Source organism: Rhagoletis zephyria, unplaced genomic scaffold, assembly GCF_001687245.7.
Source record: "Rhagoletis zephyria isolate East Lansing unplaced genomic scaffold, Rhagoletis_zephyria_1.1 Rzeph_scaffold_00346, whole genome shotgun sequence".
In the NCBI taxonomy this organism is placed as follows: Eukaryota; Metazoa; Arthropoda; class Insecta; order Diptera; family Tephritidae; genus Rhagoletis; species Rhagoletis zephyria.
The window spans coordinates 121303-143604 of NW_016157430.1; the positions used below are offsets into that span (position 1 = coordinate 121303).

A 22302-nucleotide genomic window follows, 5' to 3' on the forward strand; every position below is an offset into this window, starting at 1 on the left:
TTTTTTTTAATTTCACTGTTCACTTGCGATTATATTTATTTTGATTTGTTTCTGTCAAAGCAGCTGAATAAGAACTTCGAATTTCACTATTTTAGTTGGCAACGCCGTTGATAATTACGATCGGATTACAGCACACCAATTTTCGAATTTTCGGAACGGAGCTACGAATTCGTAACTACGAACTTTCGGATTACAGCATAGGGGTGTATATCTGTTTTCCGTTTACTATTGTTCAGTAATTTCAACTTGTAATTGCCATGTATGAATGCCATTCCAAATGATTTCATTAGGCTTAAGCAATGTAATATTAAATAACTAGGTTAAGTCTACATATATTGTAATGAATTAGGCTCAAGAGAGCTGTAATAAATAAATAATATGTAGCAAATTCTCTATCTAATGTCTTTTTATTTGTTCACAGTATTGCCAGGTTGGTATTCTTGGATTACGTTCCACTTATTTCTATGGTGGTGTTGCCACCGGTCTACTATACATCTATACTCTTTATTATGTTACATTGTGTTTACACTACAGCTCGACCAATCTGACCTAAAAGCAGATCGACTCCGATCTGTCTATGTAATTATTATGCATAAGTACTTATAATTATTAATGATAATAGTTAATACTCTTCGGCAGTGTCGCTTTCATTCGAACCCTCTGTACCTTTACTTTTCCATAACTTGATGTTACAGGCTTCTATAATACCGTCATAGGGTATTTGGGTTATTTGTCCGTTCTCAATGTCTCTAACTACGTATCGGTCATTTGGGAGCTTCTTATGTATGATATACGGTCCCTTATATTTTGGCAGAAGTTTCTTATTGACACCCACCGTCGTGTCTACATTTTTTATCACCACGAAATTCCCTTCCTCAAATGTCTCTACCCTCATCTTCTTCTGCTCACTTCGACTTAAGTTGTATTTTTGCAATTTTTCAATTTTTTCTTCAGCACAATCACGCAGGGCATCCAAATCCCTCCCCCCCGGGCATGAAATGAACTCGTCTAGGTATTCGGTAAGTTCAACGATTATTTATCCTCTTCGGTTCACTCCAAATAGAGCTTGGCTCGGTGTTATTCCGATTGACCTACTTATTGAGTTGTTCAGTGCGAATTCTATTTTGGTCAGCTGCTTTACCCAGTCAGCATGTGTTATTGGGTCGCTTAGCTTTGCCAACATTCCGACAAGGCTTCGATTCACCCTTTCCACCTGTCCATTTGCTTGCGGTGAATGGACTGCAACTTGTACGTGTGTAATGTTTTTGTTCGTTACATATTCTTCAAATTCTTTCGACGTAAAGCAGCTAACCCTATCTGTGATGCATCTCTGTGGCCGACTGTAGTATTCGAAGTATTTATTAAGTGCCGCGGTTTCCTCTTTGATGCTTGTTGTCAGAACGGGGTATAATTTTACGTATTTAGTAAAAGCATCGATAATAACCAGAATATGCTTTCTTTTCGACTGTAGGGACGGAAGTGGGCCTAAGTGATCTAAGTGTATCGTATGGAAGGGCTTAGGGTGTTTCGGAATATTGTGCAGTTGTCTAGTGCCTGAACTATTGGATGCGGAGTACATGATACACTTTATGCAGTTTTTCTTAAAGTTATTAATTTTGTTCCTCATATCGGGAAACCAATAATTTGCTTTTATTTTTTGCTAAAATTTTTCAACACCTTGGTGGCCTAATTGTTCGTGAACGGTTCTAATGATTTCTTCTTCGAGTTCCTTAGGGACGTAAAGTTGTAATATATCTTTATCTTTTTTAAATACAACGCCATTTTCCATTACGTTGTCCTTCATATTTTCGTTTTCTAATCTATTTTTTAAATCCATTATTTTCTGATCACGAGACTGCGTTATTTGTAACTGAAAGTCTATATTTTCGCTATCGATGACAGCAAGTATGTTTTCGCAATCGGATTCTGTTCTACTAAGTGCATCTACGTGCGACATTTTTGTACCTGCTCTGTGGGCTATAACGTAATTGTAGTTTTCTAATTCAAGAGCCCACCTTGCTATTCGGCTATTCACTAGTTTTTTGTTAAGTGTTAGAGTAAGTGAGTTGCAATCAGTTAAGATCTTAAATTGAATCCCCTCAAGATATACACGGAAGCGGCGTAGTGCATAGATTAGAGCCAGGGTTTCCAGCTCGAAGCTGTGATACCTACTTTCTGCTTCGGAAGTTCTTTTCGAAAAATAAGCTATTGGGTGGAACTGCCCACCATCCTGCCGTTGTAGTAGTATTGCACCAAAACCGTGAGCACTTGCATCGCAATGAAGTTCTGTTTCTCTTTTGTGGTTGTATATGGCTAATACTGGACTTGATACTAGTTTCTCTTTTAGCGTTTGAAAGGCGCTAACACATTCGTTGTTAAAATCGAATTTTGCATTTTTCTTAAGAAGGTCATAAAGTGGGCGAGCTAGTATTGAAAAAGATTTTACGAATTTCCTGAAGTAGGAACATAGTCCAACAAATGATTGCAGTTCTTTCTGATTTTTAGGCATAATTATAGCTTTTATATGGTTTTTGGAAGGTCTTATACCCTGCTCTGATACGTTGTAGCCTAGATATTCTATCTCGCTATATGCAAATTTACACTTGCTTAGTTTTAGTTGAAGTCCATGTGCAGCGAACTTCGCTAGCACTTTCTGAAGTAAGTTATAATGGTCATCCATACATTCGCTACCGATAATAATATCGTCCATGTAAACCATGATTTCGTTTTTCTCTATAAATTTTTGTTATGAACCTTTGGAAAATAGCTGGTCCATTTTTCAGTCCGAATGGCATTCTTAAAAATTCAAATTGACCATTCGGGACTACGAATGAAGTGTATTTGACTGATTCCTCATCCATCTTAATTTGAAAGAATCCTGATTTGAGATCTAGGAGAGTAAATATTTTATTTTCACCGAGGTATTCTAAGCAATCTTCTATTAACGGAAGTGGGTAAGTAATTGTCCCTTACAATTGATTTATTAAGGTTTCTATAATCTATAATTCTATAATTCTAGTTTCGCCTGACTTTTTCTTTGTAAGAATTATAGGTGAAGCGTAAGGGGAGTCACTATGCCTTATAATTTTCTTCTTAAGTCTTCTATAATTCGATTAACTTCATTTTTTTCAGCGTATGATAGACGTCTTGGTGAGCAGAAGGTTGGGGCATTTGACGTAAGTATGATTTTCGCTTCATAATCAATATTCGGAAGGTCTTCAGTTTGCTTTTCAACGTAAGTATTTTTTATCATAAGCTTAAACTTCTCTGCCAAAACTGAAGGTACCTTAGGGTTTATGTCAATTACATCTTCAGTTTTTTCAATACTTTCTATACTTAAGATTTCACTAATAACTTCGTTTGCATCTGTATCTGAAGGTGATTCGGTGAAATTTTTACAACTTGCTTTTTCGTCATAACATTTAGAAGAAATAAAAATAGAGTTTTCTTTAGGTTTTGGTTTTGCGTATTTATTGAATTCAAATTTTTTTTCCATAAACAAGTTAATTTTAAATTTTTCGGCAGTCACCGACTATCTCCTGTCGCGTACAGACGTGTTTAGTGCAAAACGCAAGTGCTTGTGTTTTCCCCAAATAAAAGCAAAGTAAACAATAACAACCTAACAAACAAACAAAACAATAGTAACTTGTGGTTTGCTTCACACAGCATCCGCAGATCATACGATATTTTTCAACCAATCACAAGCTAGCAGTAATAGTATATTCAACACAACAAACGCCACATAATACACAACCACACCATCATGCAAAAGGACCCTCCGGATAGGGGCCACAATAGGTTTTCGCTCCTAGAAGACCAAATGGATCCTCTAGTCTCACCGTCCTCCTACCCTACGTTACCTCTAAAACAAACAACAACGGATCACCCAAAATACCTAATAATGACTTCCACCAACAACGAATTAACAAAACTTAGCCCGTTTGCAATTAAAAAAGGCATCGACGCTATATCCACTCAAACCGATCAAATTAAGCAACTAAGGGATGGTTCCATCCTGATCCTAGCTCGAAATCCAAAAGTAGCCGAAAAGTTCTTACGAACGAAACATCTTTCCAATTTGTGCACAATCGCTGTCAAATTACACGAAAACCTCAACACAGTAAAAGGAGTTGTATACGCACCCTGCCTGATTAACGTCAACGAGAACGAAATCGTGGAAGAACTAAAGAGTCAAGGCGTAACCAAAGTTTACAAATTCACTCGTACACAAGACGGAAAAACAGCACCAACTGGAAAAATTGTAATTACATTTGACCTCTACCAACTGCCAAAAACATTGGATGTAGCATGGTACAAAGTGCGGGTAGACCCCTACTTTCCCAATGCCATGAGATTNAAAGTACGGGTAGACCCATACTTTCCCAATCCCATGAGATGCCGAAATTGCCAACGCTTAGGACACACAAAAAATCGTTGCTCGAATCCCACTACCTGCGAAGGTTGTAACTTACCCCCACACTCGCCCGACACATGTACTCGTAACCAATGTGCGAACTGCGGCAATAAACACCCCTCCTCGGACAAAAACTGCCCGCGATTCCACCAAATGAAAGAAGTACTGCAAATAAAAACTATTTTCAAATGCTCGGTGGGCGAAGCCTACAAAAAATATAACGAAAAAAACACACTATCACATAGGACAAACTCCTATGCATCTAAAGCTAAAAAATCTCCTCACCTTAATCACTCAACAGCACCAGCAAGCAAACCATCAACTTCATCAACAGCAAAACTAAAACGTCCCGCTTCTCCACTAAACAACAATTCAGATAATAACAACAAAAAAATCAACTTAATCACAAAGAAAACCCAACCTATCAAAAGTGTAAGCAACATGCAAATAAGCCAAGATCCCATACAGGCCACAACCTCCGAAAGCTCCACCCAGTCACCACTTTCTAATCTTACCCAACAACTCATAAACCACAACGAATACTATATCCCGAGATCAGAAACAAAATCACCATCCAACGAAATTTAGTTCTAAGGCTTAACCTCGTAAATTCAAATTTACAAGGCTACAAGCTCTCTTCATACAAATGATCAACAGATTCAATATTTTGCAATGGAACATAAAAGGTTTCGTTAACAATAATATTGATCTCGAATTAATCCGCAAAGAACACAACCCACATTTGATTGCCCTACAAGAAACACACTGTCCTATTGGCTTCAACCCTATTCCTCCGAAGAACTACACAGCATACTAGAACAATAGCTCACACACATACGCTAAGCAAGGAGTGGGAATTTTGATTAAATCTAACATACCACACAAGCACACTCCAATCGCTTCTCCTATCCAAAATATATGTATTGAAGTTACACTGAACTTCAAATTTTCAGTAATCTCCTTATATATACCACCAAATCAAAATTTTTCTACACAAGATATAGATAACTTACTACAAAATGCTCATAAAGCTGTAATATTGGTAGGCGATATCAACAGCTGGAATACGCTATGGGGTTCACGACTTAATAACACCAGAGGAATATTCTTCGAAAATGCGATCTTTCAACAAAACCTATGCATCTTGAAAGACCAACAACCTACGCACCTATCTANCTATGCATCTTGAATGACCAACAACCTACGCACCTATCTACGCACGGCACGCTTACACATGTAGACGTCGCTTGCTGCTCCGCATCCCTATTCCCAATCACTTCTTGCCACAAGCTATCGGACCTACACAACAGCGATCACTTTCCGATCAAAACAACAATAACCCTCTCGAACACCCACTACACGCAGCCGTTTATACCTAAGTTTATCCAGCAAAAAGCTGACTGGGTAAATTATGCAAAGACCGCCGATGAAGAATTAGAAAAAAGAGCGTTCACCAAACACATAAACAGAGATGCTTCCCAACTTATAAAATCCCTTCGCTTCGCTGCCAACCTACACATTCCGCAAACACGCCCACACAGGAAATCAACAGTACCATGGTGGTCAACTGAACTCTCTCAGCTTCGGGTCGAAAAAATGCAGAGTTTTAACACTTTCAAAAGACATCCTACAAACGAAAACCTCATTCATTATAAAAAATCCAACGCCAAATTCCGCAAAGCAGCAAAACAAGCAAAAAACGTATGCTTCCAAAATTTCACAAGCTCGATTAACCCAAACACACCAATTGACAAAGTATGGAAGCAGATCAGGCTACTAAGCAATAGAAGCACTCACACACCAATACTCTCTATAAAAAGCAACAACCATTTAATAACCGACCCAAAACAAATCGCAAATCACATCTGTCTAGAATGGACCGAATATTCCTCTGATCGAAACTTCTCACCTGCATTCAATGCTGCAAAGAACCGCGCTAAGGCTATCACTTCACCCGTTCCAAATAATCCACAAGCAAGAGCACTCGAAACTCCAATTAATAATGCAGCCCTAAAAAAAGCAAAGGGTAGTACACCAGGAGCCGACCGGATCACTTACCAAATGCTTAGGAACACGTCCAACTCAACCAAGCAAAAACTAGTACAACTGTACAATAATATTTACGATGGCGGGGCACTGCCTTCCGTCTGGAAAACCGCCATAATAGTCCCCATCCCCAAGGGTAACAAAGACTTAACCATCATATCTAGCTATCGTCCAATATCACTCTTGCCATGCATCGCCAAAACATTGCATCATCGCCATACGTTTGTCCTGGTACATTGAAACAAAGATGCTAATTGCTCCCAATCAAGTCGCTTTCAGAGCAAGACGGGGTTGCGTTGACGCACTCCTCCACATAGACTATTATACATCCAAAGCCCTTTCGGCGAGAAGCCACATTTCCATACTTTCCCTTGACTTCGAGAAAGCCTTCGACAGAATTGGTCCACACGTCATACTAGAAACACTGCAGTCTTGGGGAATCGGTCCAAAAATGCTAGCATATATAAAAGCATTTCTCTTCAATAGAAAAGTTGTAGTAAAAGCAAACAACATACTATCCGATGTACAACAATTACAAAATGGAATCCCACAAGGTTCTCCACTTTCGGTAATACTGTTCCAAATAGCTTTTAATCGCCTAAGCACAATAATCCTCCAACATAAATCACTAGACCACTGCATCTACGCCGATGACCTGTATATTATGACAAAGAGAAACTCTAGCAACGATAATAACCGACAACTATCCTCAGTCATTCTCGAAATCATCAGGTGGGGCCAATTATCCGGAGCGAAAATTAATCTTTCAAAAACCGCAGTTCTACACGTTTGCAGAAAACACAACTGTACACCACAAAGCCTCACATTCGAAAACACACAAGTCAACCACGTTGACAAGCTTAAAATATTGGGCGTAATTTTTACAAAAAACTTCAAGTGGAACGAACACATTTCAAACATGAAAAAATCCATCAACACTAGAACAAATTTGATTCGCTACCTATCGGGCAAAAGTTACGCCCACCCCAACACGCTCACTTATCTCACAAAGACACTTATACTAAGCAAAATAGACTACGGATTATTTTTGTACGGTAACTCTCCAAAGTCCACCCTAAACACTTTGAAACCACCATACCACCAAGGAATCCGAAAAAGCTTATACGCCTTTCCCACAACACCTATTGCTAACCTATTAACCGAATCAGGTTTACCGTCGTTAGAATCAAGATGCACATCATCAATACACAAACTTTTACCCAAAGTATTAAACAAGAGCAATTCAATCATTGACGCCGATGTCGCCAAGGTAATACAAAGCAAAAAAACTCCAAAACTCGCTTCGACCATCCACCGAATACTAAACACAGCTAGCCACCATAACATACAACGACCCCAGACCAAAAGCTTACAAAAGACACCTCCATGGCTCTTCAATCCAAAATCATGTTCCACATACCTTGATAAACTCATAAAGGACAAAACTTCACCCGAAATCTATAAACAGCTGTTCTTCGAGCAAATATCTAGATATCGAAGCCTTCAATATGAGATTGTATACACAGATGCATCAAAAAACTCGCATAGCTCAGCATATGCCATTGTTGACTCCCAAGGTCGTACCTTGAAACAACAGTTGATGAATGGCATCTCATCAATCTTTACTACAGAAGCGGCTGCTATACTCGATGCAATCCAAACACACAGCAAACACAAAAAAATAATAATTTGCACCGACAGCCTATCGGTACTAAAAACAGTACAAAACAACTTTAACTGTGAATGGGGCGTAATCAACGCCATTCGCGATCACTTGTTCAACAACAAAAACATCCAACTGCTATGGTGTCCTGGACACGTGGGGATATCGGGCAACGAAAGCGCAGACAAAGCTGCCAAACTAGCCTGTTTATCACCAACAATACTAAACCCCACAATAGAAATGGTTGACTTCCAGCATTTCATACATCATGAAATAAAGTCTCGTTATAGCCAAGAATTCTCCCTAAACCAACACCGCCACTACAAAGACATAAACCCAAATTATACTCCAGCAAAATACCCAACTAGCATTGAAAAAAACAAAATCACAATCTTCTCCCGCCTAAGACTCGGACACACCAACTCCACCCACTCTCACCTACTGGATAAAAATAGGACTGAATACTGCCAATTCTGTCGCACCTCCCCAACTCAGTCAGACACATCCTAGCAGAATGCACAGCTGTATTAAATATTCGCCGCAGAACATTGCAGAACAAAAACCCAATTACACTTCTCCAGGAGACAACACCCGAGAATATCGAAAGCATCTACAAATATATACAAGCAATCAACATCAAAATATAATCTAATCGCACACATACTTAGACATCTAAAGAAAGCACAAACCTTTTACAGTTGACTACCTAGCCGATAGCCCCAGCAGCTAGTGCTAAATCACACTTTAAATTTATAATTTAATTATAAGTTTAATAGATTAAATAAATAAATAAATTAATTAATTTTTCGAGGAAATCTCTTCCTAAGAGTAAATCAAAAGGCATTTCAATGTCATTAAGAACAAAGAGGGTAAGTGTTTTACCCACATTGTAAAATTTAACTAAGACTGTAATTTTTCCTTCAGGTTTGATTCGATACCGTCCTATACTTTTGAACTGCGTTATGTTTTCCGTAAGTAATTGTAAGTTTACTTCACTTTTTACGGTCGTGAGTCGTATGAAGCTATTCGGACTGCCCGTGTCGAGTAAAGAAAAAAAATTTATGTACTGAGGGGTATTTTTGCAATTGAAAGCGACACTTACCTGTTTTGCGCCCTCCACTGCTGCCACTGTTCTTGCCGGACAGTCCTTATAAACATGGTCCATTTTACCGCACTTCAAGCAGGAACCTCTTGCTCGCCTTTCCTGCTTGCAATCTTTGGCTATGTGCCCGTAGCGAGAGCAGTTGTAGCATCGCGTGGTTGCCTCGTCCGGGTTTCGTGTTGTGCCGATGATGTTGCGACTTACTGGTTTCCGCGCCATTTTTTCATACTTTGGTAGGAGGGCTTTTAATGCCTCCACCGTTGATATGCCGCTAAATATGAAAGCGTTGCCGGTATTACCCTGCAGCCCGTCGACTATGAATTCTACCAATTCGGCCTCGTCGATTGGTGCGGTTTGTGCTATTTCTTGCATCGACAAAACGTAATGGATAAGCGTTTCGTCTTTTTGCCACGTCCTGGACTCAAGTTTCTTAATGTTTCCTTGATGCTTATTGGCTTCCTGAACTCTTTCACCAGCGCTGCCTTTAGCTCGTTCCACGAGTCAACATGCAGCATACTGAGGTACAGTTGAGCGCTGCCCGTAAGTAGGCGTCGAACAAGTAGCGGCCTCGCTGAGTCGTCATACCCATAGCTCTCCGTCACATATTCGAATTCGCGTATCCACTTGTAAATTTCAATTTTGTTATCGCCGCTAAACTTTCGGAGCGAATTTTCGATGTCTGTGAAGCTGACGGGTAGCTGACGATTTGTTACGCAGCTTTCCAGGTCGTTTATTTCTTTTTTAAGTTTTAAAATACGTAAGCGCCTTTCAAGCTGTACCTCTTCCGTTAGGTCGCTTGTGGCGTCGACGTCAGCGCTTGTATTTACTGCTGCGGAAGTACCGCTGTTTGTTGCCTCTGATGCTGAAGTGCCGTTACCGGTGGATACCAAAGTAAAACTGCCGTTACCGAAATTTGCTGAAGGTTGTTTGCCGTTATTGGCTGCTGAAGTGGTTTGGCTGATATTCTCTGAAGTTTCAAGGTTATTACCGGTGGCCACCGTGGATTTTTCCGCGGAGCCCCGTTTCTGTGCCGGTGCGCCTGTTGCCGGCGTAGGGCCTCCCATCACTGCCGCCGACGTGCCACGTGTTGGCTCAGCTAGCTTTTCAACTGGTGGCGGAGCACCTACCGCCGTAGACAGTTTTAGTTGCCGTAGGCTTGCGGTTTCGGGATACGCAATTCCCGCGTCTCGCAACACGTCTATGATCTGCTGTTTCTCCATTTTTTCCATTTTTACCGGGAGCTCGTTTTCCACACCTGTCGCTGTAGCAAATTCTCTATCTAATGTCTTTTTATTTGTTCACAGTATTGCCAGGTTGGTATTCTTGGATTACGTTCCACTTATTTCTATGGTGGTGTTGCCACCGGTCTACTATACATCTATACTCTTTATTATGTTACATTGTGTTTACACTACAAATAATAATAATTTTTAATTGCAGTGATGCTAGATATATTTAGTTATATTAAAATATTTACAAACTTTAACTTCATATGCTGCTATAGTTTGGTGGCAAATATTTCTTTGCTTTGTTTCGATTTCACACATTCCTAGGCAAACAGCTGATTTCGAAAGATGTTTTCTCTCTTCCTCTTCTTCTTTCGTTTCGATCGTAACGCAGAATACCTAAGTTCGATTCCAGCGGAGCGGAATGCGGGAACGTAATCGAAATGCAGAATAGGGCTGATTGAGCAATCCTTCTCGCAGAAGGTATTTGCGGTCAGTGTCTTCCTTGATATCGATGTTTTGCCTTCCTTGATGTTTTGCCTGAGGCTTTAGTTAACTCCCTAAATAGNTTTCTTGCATCGACAAAACGTAATGGATAAGCGTTTCGTCTTTTTGCCACGTCCTGGACTCAAGTTTCTTAATGTTTCCTTGATGCTTATTGGCTTCCTGAACTCTTTCACCAGCGCTGCCTTTAGCTCGTTCCACGAGTCAACATGCAGCATACTGAGGTACAGTTGAGCGCTGCCCGTAAGTAGGCGTCGAACAAGTAGCGGCCTCGCTGAGTCGTCATACCCATAGCTCTCCGTCACATATTCGAATTCGCGTATCCACTTGTAAATTTCAATTTTGTTATCGCCGCTAAACTTTCGGAGCGAATTTTCGATGTCTGTGAAGCTGACGGGTAGCTGACGATTTGTTACGCAGCTTTCCAGGTCGTTTATTTCTTTTTTAAGTTTTAAAATACGTAAGCGCCTTTCAAGCTGTACCTCTTCCGTTAGGTCGCTTGTGGCGTCGACGTCAGCGCTTGTATTTACTGCTGCGGAAGTACCGCTGTTTGTTGCCTCTGATGCTGAAGTGCCGTTACCGGTGGATACCAAAGTAAAACTGCCGTTACCGAAATTTGCTGAAGGTTGTTTGCCGTTATTGGCTGCTGAAGTGGTTTGGCTGATATTCTCTGAAGTTTCAAGGTTATTACCGGTGGCCACCGTGGATTTTTCCGCGGAGCCCCGTTTCTGTGCCGGTGCGCCTGTTGCCGGCGTAGGGCCTCCCATCACTGCCGCCGACGTGCCACGTGTTGGCTCAGCTAGCTTTTCAACTGGTGGCGGAGCACCTACCGCCGTAGACAGTTTTAGTTGCCGTAGGCTTGCGGTTTCGGGATACGCAATTCCCGCGTCTCGCAACACGTCTATGATCTGCTGTTTCTCCATTTTTTCCATTTTTACCGGGAGCTCGTTTTCCACACCTGTCGCTGTAGCAAATTCTCTATCTAATGTCTTTTTATTTGTTCACAGTATTGCCAGGTTGGTATTCTTGGATTACGTTCCACTTATTTCTATGGTGGTGTTGCCACCGGTCTACTATACATCTATACTCTTTATTATGTTACATTGTGTTTACACTACAAATAATAATAATTTTTAATTGCAGTGATGCTAGATATATTTAGTTATATTAAAATATTTACAAACTTTAACTTCATATGCTGCTATAGTTTGGTGGCAAATATTTCTTTGCTTTGTTTCGATTTCACACATTCCTAGGCAAACAGCTGATTTCGAAAGATGTTTTCTCTCTTCCTCTTCTTCTTTCGTTTCGATCGTAACGCAGAATACCTAAGTTCGATTCCAGCGGAGCGGAATGCGGGAACGTAATCGAAATGCAGAATAGGGCTGATTGAGCAATCCTTCTCGCAGAAGGTATTTGCGGTCAGTGTCTTCCTTGATATCGATGTTTTGCCTTCCTTGATGTTTTGCCTGAGGCTTTAGTTAACTCCCTAAATAGGCTAGGGGTCGGAGCCGACCTTGTCAGGTTTATTTACCGCTTGCTTTGCAATAGAACTGTCGCGGCAGAGTGGGGCAGCGCTTCAACCCTGAGGAGTGTGAGTAGAGGTACCCCGCAAGGGGAAGTTCTTTCGCCGTTGCTTTGGGTCGTTGTATTCAATGGCCTGCTGGTGGCTCTGGAAAGAAGTGGCTGTCGGGTGGTTGCCTATGCCGATGATTTAGTATTGATAACAAAAGGAAAGTTTCCGGAAACACTGTTTGAGCTTATGCAGGGTTACTTGTGCTTTGCTGAGAACTGGGCTTTTAGCTGCGGGCTGGTTGTAAATCCCAGCAAAACGGAGCTTGTTCTCTTCACTAGGAGGTATAAGATACCGAATAGCCGTCTTCCCTCAATGGGTGGTCTTCCTCTAAGGTTCTCTGACACGGTGAAGTATTTGGGCTTGATCCTTGACAGTGAGCTTTCCTGGAAGCTTAACGTGGAGGAAAGAGCCAAAAAGGCTACAGTAGCACTGTATTGTTGCAGAGGGGCCATTGCCAAGCGCTGGGGCCTCTCGCCGAAGGTAGTGTATTGGCTTTATGAAACTATAATCAAGCCAATCTTATTACTACAAGACCTACATCGTCAAGCAGCTGGAGAAGATGCAAAGAGCTGCCTTAATTGGAATCAGTGGGGCACTTCGAACCGCACCTACTCTTAATGCCATGTTAAATGTTGTGCCTATAGATATAGCTGGCAGGGTTGCCGCTGCGCGTGCCGCAGTAAGGCTGAGAGGGGTGGGCTTCAAGTTCACCTCAAGTTATGGGCATTCCAGAATTCAAAGAGACTTCGGGTTCCTACCGACTCGGACAGACCACTGCACGCCGGTTCTGGGTCCGATTGGATCTTTTACCGCCCACATTCCGGCGAGGGGAGACTGGGAGGGGTGCAGTATCTGGAATCGAGAACCTGTAAACTTATTTACAGATGGATCGAAGCTGGATGGGAAGGCGGGCGGAGGTGTCTCCTGCGAAGAGCTCTCCATCAACCTGAAATTTAGGTTACCGGATAACTGTTTTCCAGGCTGAGGTGGCCGCGATAAAAGCGGCTTCGGATTGGTTGCTCTCTAGTGTAACATCTGTTAAGGAGGTAAATATTTATTCTGACAGCTAAGCAACCATCATGGCTCGTGGCTCCCTGGCGGTGCGTTCGAAAACGGTGTTTGACTTCCCTATCGACCGCGTTTGATTATTTTGCTATTAAGCTTATTCGGGTTCCAGGTCAGGGACGAGCTTGCAAGACAGGGAACCCTCGAGGACTTACTTTCGTATAGCGAGGGTCTAGGGGCTCCCCTGACCTCGTGTGGGGTGCTTCTGGACAGACGGGCGTTAAGTCAGCTCAGCCCAGCAAACATTGAGGGTAGTTATCGATTAGATAATGATTGGAGAACTAGCCACATTCTCCAATCTCAAACGTTTGAGATCGACTCGAAAAACTATCGAGAATCATATCAATCTCAACAAAAATGGGACATAGTTCTCGACTCGAGAAAATATAAATTCTCTAATCGAATTCTAATGTTGATCTCTAATGGGACTCGAATTTGAATTTCAAACTGCTATTTTGCTTTATTAAATAAAACGCTTTGTTTGTAAAATTTTTATTAAATGTATTTGCAATAAAATAATAATGAATTATTTGAACTTAAAAAAAAATTATGATTCATTCATTTGGAATATTGCTTATTTACACTTATTTGAATTTTCGTTGTTTCTCTAATCGTTCTCGAATCGAATTCTAATGTAGTTCTCTAACTTCGTCATCGACTCGAGAACGATTAGAGAAATACCCTAGTTATCTAATGTAGAAATCCAAATTTCTCTAACGTTAGAGACTGTGTTTGCTGGGAGTGAGCGCTAGGCGAAGAATTTGGAGTGCAAGGTGGCAAAGTCATTTCCAAAGTCTTGAACCATTTAATTCATTCAACTCGTTTGGAAACCAGTTCAGCGCAGAGTTGTATCAGAAAGCTTCTGCTCCGACCAATCAGAAAGACCCAAAAGCTTTCATTTGACACGCTAACGTTCAAAAAATTTATATTCTGAAAAATATTAAAAATTATCAAAAAATATCAGAATTGTATGCATGTCTGCCCGCCAAAAAAGGGGCCAAGCCGGTAATTGTTATTTTCCATGAGGTCTCATCGTACACAGAGATAAATGGTGCATACGAACTAAACATGTAAACAAAATTTTGATCATGTGTTATATGGAAGAAAATGCGCAACACCCTCCACAAAAAAAATTCTAAAAAATCAACGGTAATGTTTAGCGACTTGAAACTAAACTACTAAAATAAACATAATTTGCAAGCAATATCGTTTTGAATTTCGTTGCTAATTAGTTGCACGCATCTGTATGTACATAATATGTATAAGCACACTATTTAGTTTGCTCGATTTGTAAACAAAGCTTCTCAGCGGTGAAAAATGTGCTATTGTGAACAGCCTAAATGAGCGAAATTTACAATAGCGCTATTCTTCATCGAATAAGCACCATAATACCAAATGAAAATTCGTTCGACAGCACTTTAGACCGCAGTCGAAGATCGAATGCAACTCATAATAGGGGTGTTTTTTTTTTTTATGGATCGCTTTTCAGGGTCCAGCAATAGTCAGCAAGCATGTGGAAGGTTGATTTCCTATCATACCACTTCTCCATAGTGGCTATGTCCTGGTGGAGTCGTTCGCCATGTTCTTCGCTATTGTTTTTTTAACACTTTTTTTTAATTTTTCACCCCTTTCTACGCAATCCATCGGCTTGAGATAGAATCTTTCAGACGAATTGGATTTTCATTAATACGTGGTTTTTTCTTCGGAAAAACTACGTACAAATTCTATTTTTTTTTTTTTAAATTTGCCATTTTTTACCATTTTTCGACACTTCAACAGTTTTTTTTTTTTTTCAAGAAAAATCTTGTAAATGCACTTCAAATCACCATCAAAAAATCTATAAGATGAAACCCCGCTTTTGAGATAAAATACGACCAAATTATTTTGAACCATGTAATTGGGTCACGCCCTATAATTTCTTACCTGAACACCTTTTCGTACGTCTCGACCGCCGAATCTACTTTGCGAATTGCCATACCCACCACCGCCACCTCCACCGGAACATGATCGGAGAAATTCGGGCACTTCCTGCGATGCACCTTCAAGAATTTTAACCAAATCACTGGCCATGGCCGAATCTTGTTCGGGATCGAAGAAACTAGTTGCGCGTCCATTGTTACCAACGCGGCCCGTACGACCAATACGATGGACATATTCATCGATGGAATTAGGAAGATCGTAATTGATAACGTGTTTAACGTTCTTAATATCTGCAAAATGAAATGCAAATATAATTTGAATGGTATATTTACATAGAATGTGGCGAATTGATTACATACCTAAGCCACGAGCAGCGACTGAAGTTGCTATCAGCACTTTCATTTTTCCGGATTTGAAATCTGCTAAAGCCATTTCTCGTTGACGCTGCAGGCGATCGCCATGGATAGAAGTAGTTGGGAACTCAGTTTCCGATAGTAGAGATGCCAGAAAATCTGCACCACGCTTGGTTTCAACAAATACAATTGTCCCGTCACTGCTTTCGCCCAGCAACTCCTATCGAAAAATAGGTTCCTTTCAAATTAAAATGACTTATTTAAAGCAAAAAGAAAATTACCATCAGTTTAGACCGTTTCTGGAACTTTTTAACTTCAAAAATCTCTTGGGTAACATCGGAGCAGGCGCCACCAACCACACCAATAGTAATAAAAATATAATTGGACAAATATTCGCCAGCCAGGCGCTGTATCTCCTCGGGGAAAGTAGCAGAGAACATCAAGTTTTGGCGTTCGTCCATAGGGCGCATTGTCGGATGATGCATCAATGTATTTACATTTTCCTTGAAACCCATATCCATCATTCGATCGGCTTCATCGAGCACTACGTAACGCGTCTCCTCAAATGTTATGAAACCCTTTTCGACGAAGTCCAGTAAACGACCCGGAGTGCATATCAAAATGTGACAGCCTTTTGCGATATTTTCGCCTTGATGTTTGCTTGAAGTGCCACCGTAAACAATGCTTATCTTCAAATAGGAACCCAGCGCAAACTTTCGGGCCTCAGAGAAAATTTGTATTGCCAACTCGCGAGTAGGAGAAACAATCACCGCCTGCGGTTTACCGATTGACAAATCACAACTCTCTCCCAGAATTCCATTGATTATAGGGAGCAAGAATGCAGCCTGTTGAATATTTTATACATATTTGGGTTGTATAGGTGAATGTAATCCATTATACTCACTGTTTTCCCTGATCCCGTTTGAGCGCATGCCATCAAATCTCTCCCATCCATAATCACTGGTATAGCAGTTTTTTGTATAGGTGTAGGTACCTTATATCCGGACTTACGCACGTTATCCATGATCAAATCGCGCAAGCCGGCATTATCAAAAGATTTAAGTGGTAGCGGAGCATTTTCGCCTGACACCTATTAAAAAACACAATGTGAAATTCTAATATAAACATTTAAATGAAGATAAGCCATTACCCGGACTGGTATATTGTCATATTTGGAGAAATTTATTCCCGATGAGATTCCACTACTAAAGATCTCGTCTTCATTATCAGTGGGTTCCGGAGGTATGTAAAACTCACGCTGTTTCTGCTCGCCCTCGTTTTCGCCTTTGTTGTTATTGAAACCATTGTCGTCATCTCCATTTCTGTCTCCATCATTACGGTCACCAAAACCATTACGATTTCCCCGGCCGCCACGCCCACCACCGCCGCGACCGCCGCGGCCGCCACGAAAACCTCCACCGCCACGTTCTCTGTTTTCTTTGTACACAAGTCATTTGTTTATTTTAGAAGTATTTTAATTTATTAAGTATTTTCTTAATAAAGATAGTAACGTACAAATATAAATTGTTCAAATGCAAACGAAACATACATATGTATAGTATATATACTGTGCAAAATTTTGTTCGAAAATGATAACTCTAAGTACTTCCACATTGTATTTGAAAATTTAAAAAACCATATGCATCCAGGGAAAAAGTTGAAAACCGGGAATTTTATAGTCATTTGCTATGTGAGATAACTTACGAGAAAAATAAAAAAATCTGAAAAAGTTTTAAGAATTCGCGAAATTATCGTTTTTCAAATTGAGAAAACAGCATTTTAAATTTTTTTCAAAAATATCCGGTTCTGATAAATAATAATAATAATAGATTGGCCGAGCTTCTCCTCCGGTTCTGATTATCCCACCGCAAAAAGCTCTCCACCAGATTAAAGGCCTTCGAAATCCCTATGAACTTGCTATACAATGTTTTGCAATCAAATTATCAGTTTAAGAGCTATCTACAAATTTATGGGTGAAATCGGACACAATCTTAAGTCGCATCGTTATTCTATTGTGAATTACACCTAAAAGCTGCAAACATTTGTTTTTATTGTTTTATGTTATATTCCAGCAAACATTGAGGTTAGTTNATGAATTCAAAAATTCAACTGGATAATTCACTGCGTCATCTTGATTCCTTGCGCTATCAACAGATTTATATGTTGTCACTCCACCTGGCAATTTTTCTAGAATTTGATAATTGATTGAATTGACATGCACATTTTTTGGTGCCAATATTGCGCGTTCTCTCAACCAATCGAGATCCAGGTAATTTTGAGCAATATTTGGAAACACGCGTTCAATCAATTTTTCTTTTAATTGGAGAATTGTACAAAAATTCTTCGGCAATGTAATTAAGCCATTTGTATTATCGATTCGAACTTTGGCATTTCCGATCTCTAACAATTGCTTCGAGAACCGATCTTCAGATTGATTATTGTGCAACTGAACACGCATGTTTATGTGTAATGTCAATTTTTGCACATATCGCCNTATGATTCATTCATTTGGAATATTGCTTATTTACACTTATTTGAATTTGCGTTGTTTCTCTAATCGTTCTCGAATCGAATTCTAATGTAGTTCTCTAACTTCGTCATCGACTCGAGAACGATTAGAGAAATACCCTAGTTATCTAATGTAGAAATCCAAATTTCTCTAACGTTAGAGACTGTGTTTGCTGGGTAAGACTTGAGTGTAAATAAGCTGAAGAAACAGTTGAAAAAAGAAATAAATTATTTCAATCAAAATTTCCGTGGCAACCACAATAACGCCAATATAGCAACTCAGTTTCCAGTTTTCAGTTGCCAGTTGCCATCTGTAACACCATTTCATCCACTGGCCACCCAACTGAAGTTCGGTTGCAATCCGTAATTCTCTAATCGAATTCTAATGCTGATCTCTAATGGGATTCGAATGTAAATTTCAAACTGCTGTATTGCTTTATTAATTAAAACGCTTTGTTGCAAAATTTTTATTAAATGTATTTGCAATAAATTAATAATGAATTATTTAAAGTTAAAAATAATTTATGATTCATTCATTTGGAATATTGCTTATTTACATTTATTGGAATTTGCGTTGTTTCTCTACTCGTTCACGAATCGAATTCTAATGTAGTTCTCTAACTTCGTCATCGACTCGATTAGAGAATTACCCTAGTTATCTAATGTAGAAATCCAAATTTATCTAACGTTAGAGACAGTGCTTGCTGGGATTAACGCTTATTTCATTTCAAAGTATATAGATGCAAATCGATTTGAAAGTAGAAGTTGTAGTTTAGTAAATGATATTGGATTCAAGCAACGTACCGATACCGTACAGCGCATTTGATCGTAAAATCAATTAAAATATCATTTCCGGTGGCAGGATTATGCACATTAGACCGGTAAAATTACTTTTTCTCAAAAGAAAAAAAAAATGTAACAGCGATTTTTTTATGCAGTTTACTTCTAATTCACACGTAGATCATGGATCCACGGTCTGGCCCCTAAATTTCATTTGGCAACATTCCGCCATCTTGGATTTTATTTTTTTGGGGTTTTTTGCGATTTGCAAGCTTATTTTGCATTTTTCGTAAAAAATGGTTACATAAAATTTTTAGAGAATTTAATTTCCCACATTTGTTGTATAGAAGAATTCCTGAGCCGGGAAGCACCGCGAGTGAAACCGATAATCTGCCACCTGAAAAAGGCCTTATTTTGAGTAGGCCAGAAAACCACTCGAGCGGTCCTGCCTCTAGCCAAGAAGTCCAGGACGTTCCCGTGGTCACTCGTCTGGCGGAGGAATCAGACTCGGCATCAGAATCGGAAAGTGATACGCAATCCGCTTCTGGGGACGGGTCTGATTTTGGTCACTGGACGAGGGATCTCGAGAAGCTGTTTCTGGCATCGGTAACGGAGGACGCCGATGGTACTGTTGTAGAGGTGTCCAAAGGGACCGCGCCAGGAGCTATGGAAGGCGACAACTCCTTAAAGGTCCTACAAACTAACCTTCACCACTCCAAAGCAGACTCCGCAGCTCTGCTCCTGCACCTTAGTGACAAAGGGGAGGAGCTAATTTTTGTCCAAGAGCCCTGGGTTGTAAAACAAAGGGTCTGCGGACTTAACTTTGATGCTTACCACGTTGTGTCGGCCCCAGTGGCAGGTAGGATCAGAGCATGTATATTAAATAAGAAAACTATTTCTTATAATTTACTCACTCATTTTAGCGATGAAGACACGGTGAGCATCAATGTGAAGGGCAAATCTACTAAACTCTGGTTGGTCTCAACCTATATGGCTCACGATCGCCAAGACTGCCCCCGCTAGGTTCCTGGACGTGGTGAAAGAGGCCAATTTTAGGAAGTTTTCCACTCGTTATGGGGTTCTAACAACATCAACTCTAGAGGTGAGTTACTACTTGATTTCATACTATCTTATAATCTAGTTATTTGTAATATTGGTTGCAGACCCACCTTTGTTACCTCAATCAGGAGGGAGGTACTTGATATTACTTTAACGTCCAAATTTTTTCTTGGGGAGCATTAGGGAATGGCATGTAATAAACGATCATTCATTCTCTGATCATATGTACCTATCATTCGAAATCTCTTTAGAATCTCCGGTTCCGGTTCTGTATAAAAACAAGAGACGTACCGACTGGACTATAGGTAGGTACTATTGGAGTCTTTGCCCAACGACGCTTCTCTCAGTAGGCTCGGCTTACTGTTACCCATTTGATGAAGTGGAGCCTATATTCGCAGACCTTGCTTCTCTCGGCTAGTTAAGCTCATTGCAACAAATTGAAGAAGCCGTAGATTACGGCCTTCTCTGCGTTATGCCCAATTGTACTTCCGAGAGGAAAGAGGAAGCCACACTGGTGGACCAAAGAATCGCCTATTTATGGAAGGAAAGCAGGAAACTCTTCAATGCTTACAAAGTAGCCCTGAAGAAATTTAAGAGTGCCAGCAGGAAAGCCCATAGGGACTCCTGGAAGGATTATTGTGATAGCATAGATGAACAATCGGAGGGTAATCGCTTGCGAAAAGTGCTTGCCAAAAATCCGACGAACCCAATGTTTATTCAGAAACCGAATGGCGACTGGACATCATCCCAAGAGGAAATGCGTGAGGTTCTAATGAGCGCACACTTTCCAGGGTGTACTGAGGAGCCTGGCGTTGCTCGCGCCCCTTCAGGCGGTTCCAATGAATTCAAAAATTCAACTGGATAATTCACTGCGTCATCTTGATTCCTTGCGCTATCAACAGATTTATATGTTGTCACTCCACCTGGCAATTTTTCTAGAATTTGATAATTGATTGAATTGACATGCACATTTTTTGGTGCCAATATTGCGCGTTCTCTCAACCAATCGAGATCCAGGTAATTTTGAGCAATATTTGGAAACACGCGTTCAATCAATTTTTCTTTTAATTGGAGAATTGTACAAAAATTCTTCGGCAATGTAATTAAGCCATTTGTATTATCGATTCGAACTTTGGCATTTCCGATCTCTAACAATTGCTTCGAGAACCGATCTTCAGATTGATTATTGTGCAACTGAACACGCATGTTTATGTGTAATGTCAATTTTTGCACATATCGCCACAGAGGGGAAGACTTCAAGCATGCATTGATCTCATCTGCCGGTGTTGATCGTGGAATCACGGGCAATATTTGTCGAAAGTCACCTGACAATAATACCAAAGCACCACCAAAAATCTGTTGATTTCCACGTAAATTCTGCATTGTGTTGATTCTCCAAAGTCCAAAATAGAAAGAGCGAATATCAATGTACTCCACCTATTCGATAATACGATGAAATGACAGATATGTTGTGTTGTGGTGACTTTCATTCCATTGGCTCTACAAAATCCCTATTGAAAAACTTGCAGCCATGTTTATACTTGACTTAATTTATCCGAAGAAAAAATAAACACAGCACATCATAGCAACTATTTTTCACTGTTTTCGATTTTTCATGTATCTGCTGTTGTACCATATACGTGGTTCATGTGACAGACATAAACTGTCATATATCATGAACCGCTGGACCGAATTCGGCCACACTTCACATAACCCATAAAAGTCGTCAAAATGGTGCTTACGACAATCTTTTATTCAAGCGACGATATCGCAGAGTGTGCTAACTCAAAATTCAAATCGAAAAATGTAATTGCTTGTGGATCGGACAGATTCATAGCAATTAATACAAAAAAATATATTTTGGTCTAAAAATAAGCTGCAAAATTTTATTCGAATATGATAACTTGCACGTTGCATTTGAAAACTTAGAAAACCATATGCATTCAGGGAATAAAGTGTTTAAGAAAACAGTTGAAAATCGTGAATGTTATGGTCATTTTCTATGTAAAATAGCTCACAGAATCTGGTCAAAAATAAAAAAGGAATAGATTTTAAGAATTTTCGAAATTATCGTTTTTTTTTTTTT

The 22302-nt window shown here is 40.0% G+C and overlaps 1 protein-coding gene across 1 annotated transcript in view; it reads right to left on the reverse strand.

The window, feature by feature from the left end:
* Positions 1 to 22302, reverse strand: part of vas (ATP-dependent RNA helicase vasa) — a 119501-nt gene that overhangs the window by 47528 nt on the left and 49671 nt on the right. The window contains exons 4-8 of the mRNA XM_017610835.1: positions 17020 to 17306; positions 16774 to 16959; positions 16151 to 16714; positions 15876 to 16089; positions 15520 to 15806 (exon numbers count right to left, since the gene is read on the reverse strand). Of these exons, the coding sequence (XP_017466324.1) occupies positions 15520 to 15806; positions 15876 to 16089; positions 16151 to 16714; positions 16774 to 16959; positions 17020 to 17306 (1538 nt within the window). The remainder of the gene's footprint in view (positions 1 to 15519; positions 15807 to 15875; positions 16090 to 16150; positions 16715 to 16773; positions 16960 to 17019; positions 17307 to 22302) is intronic.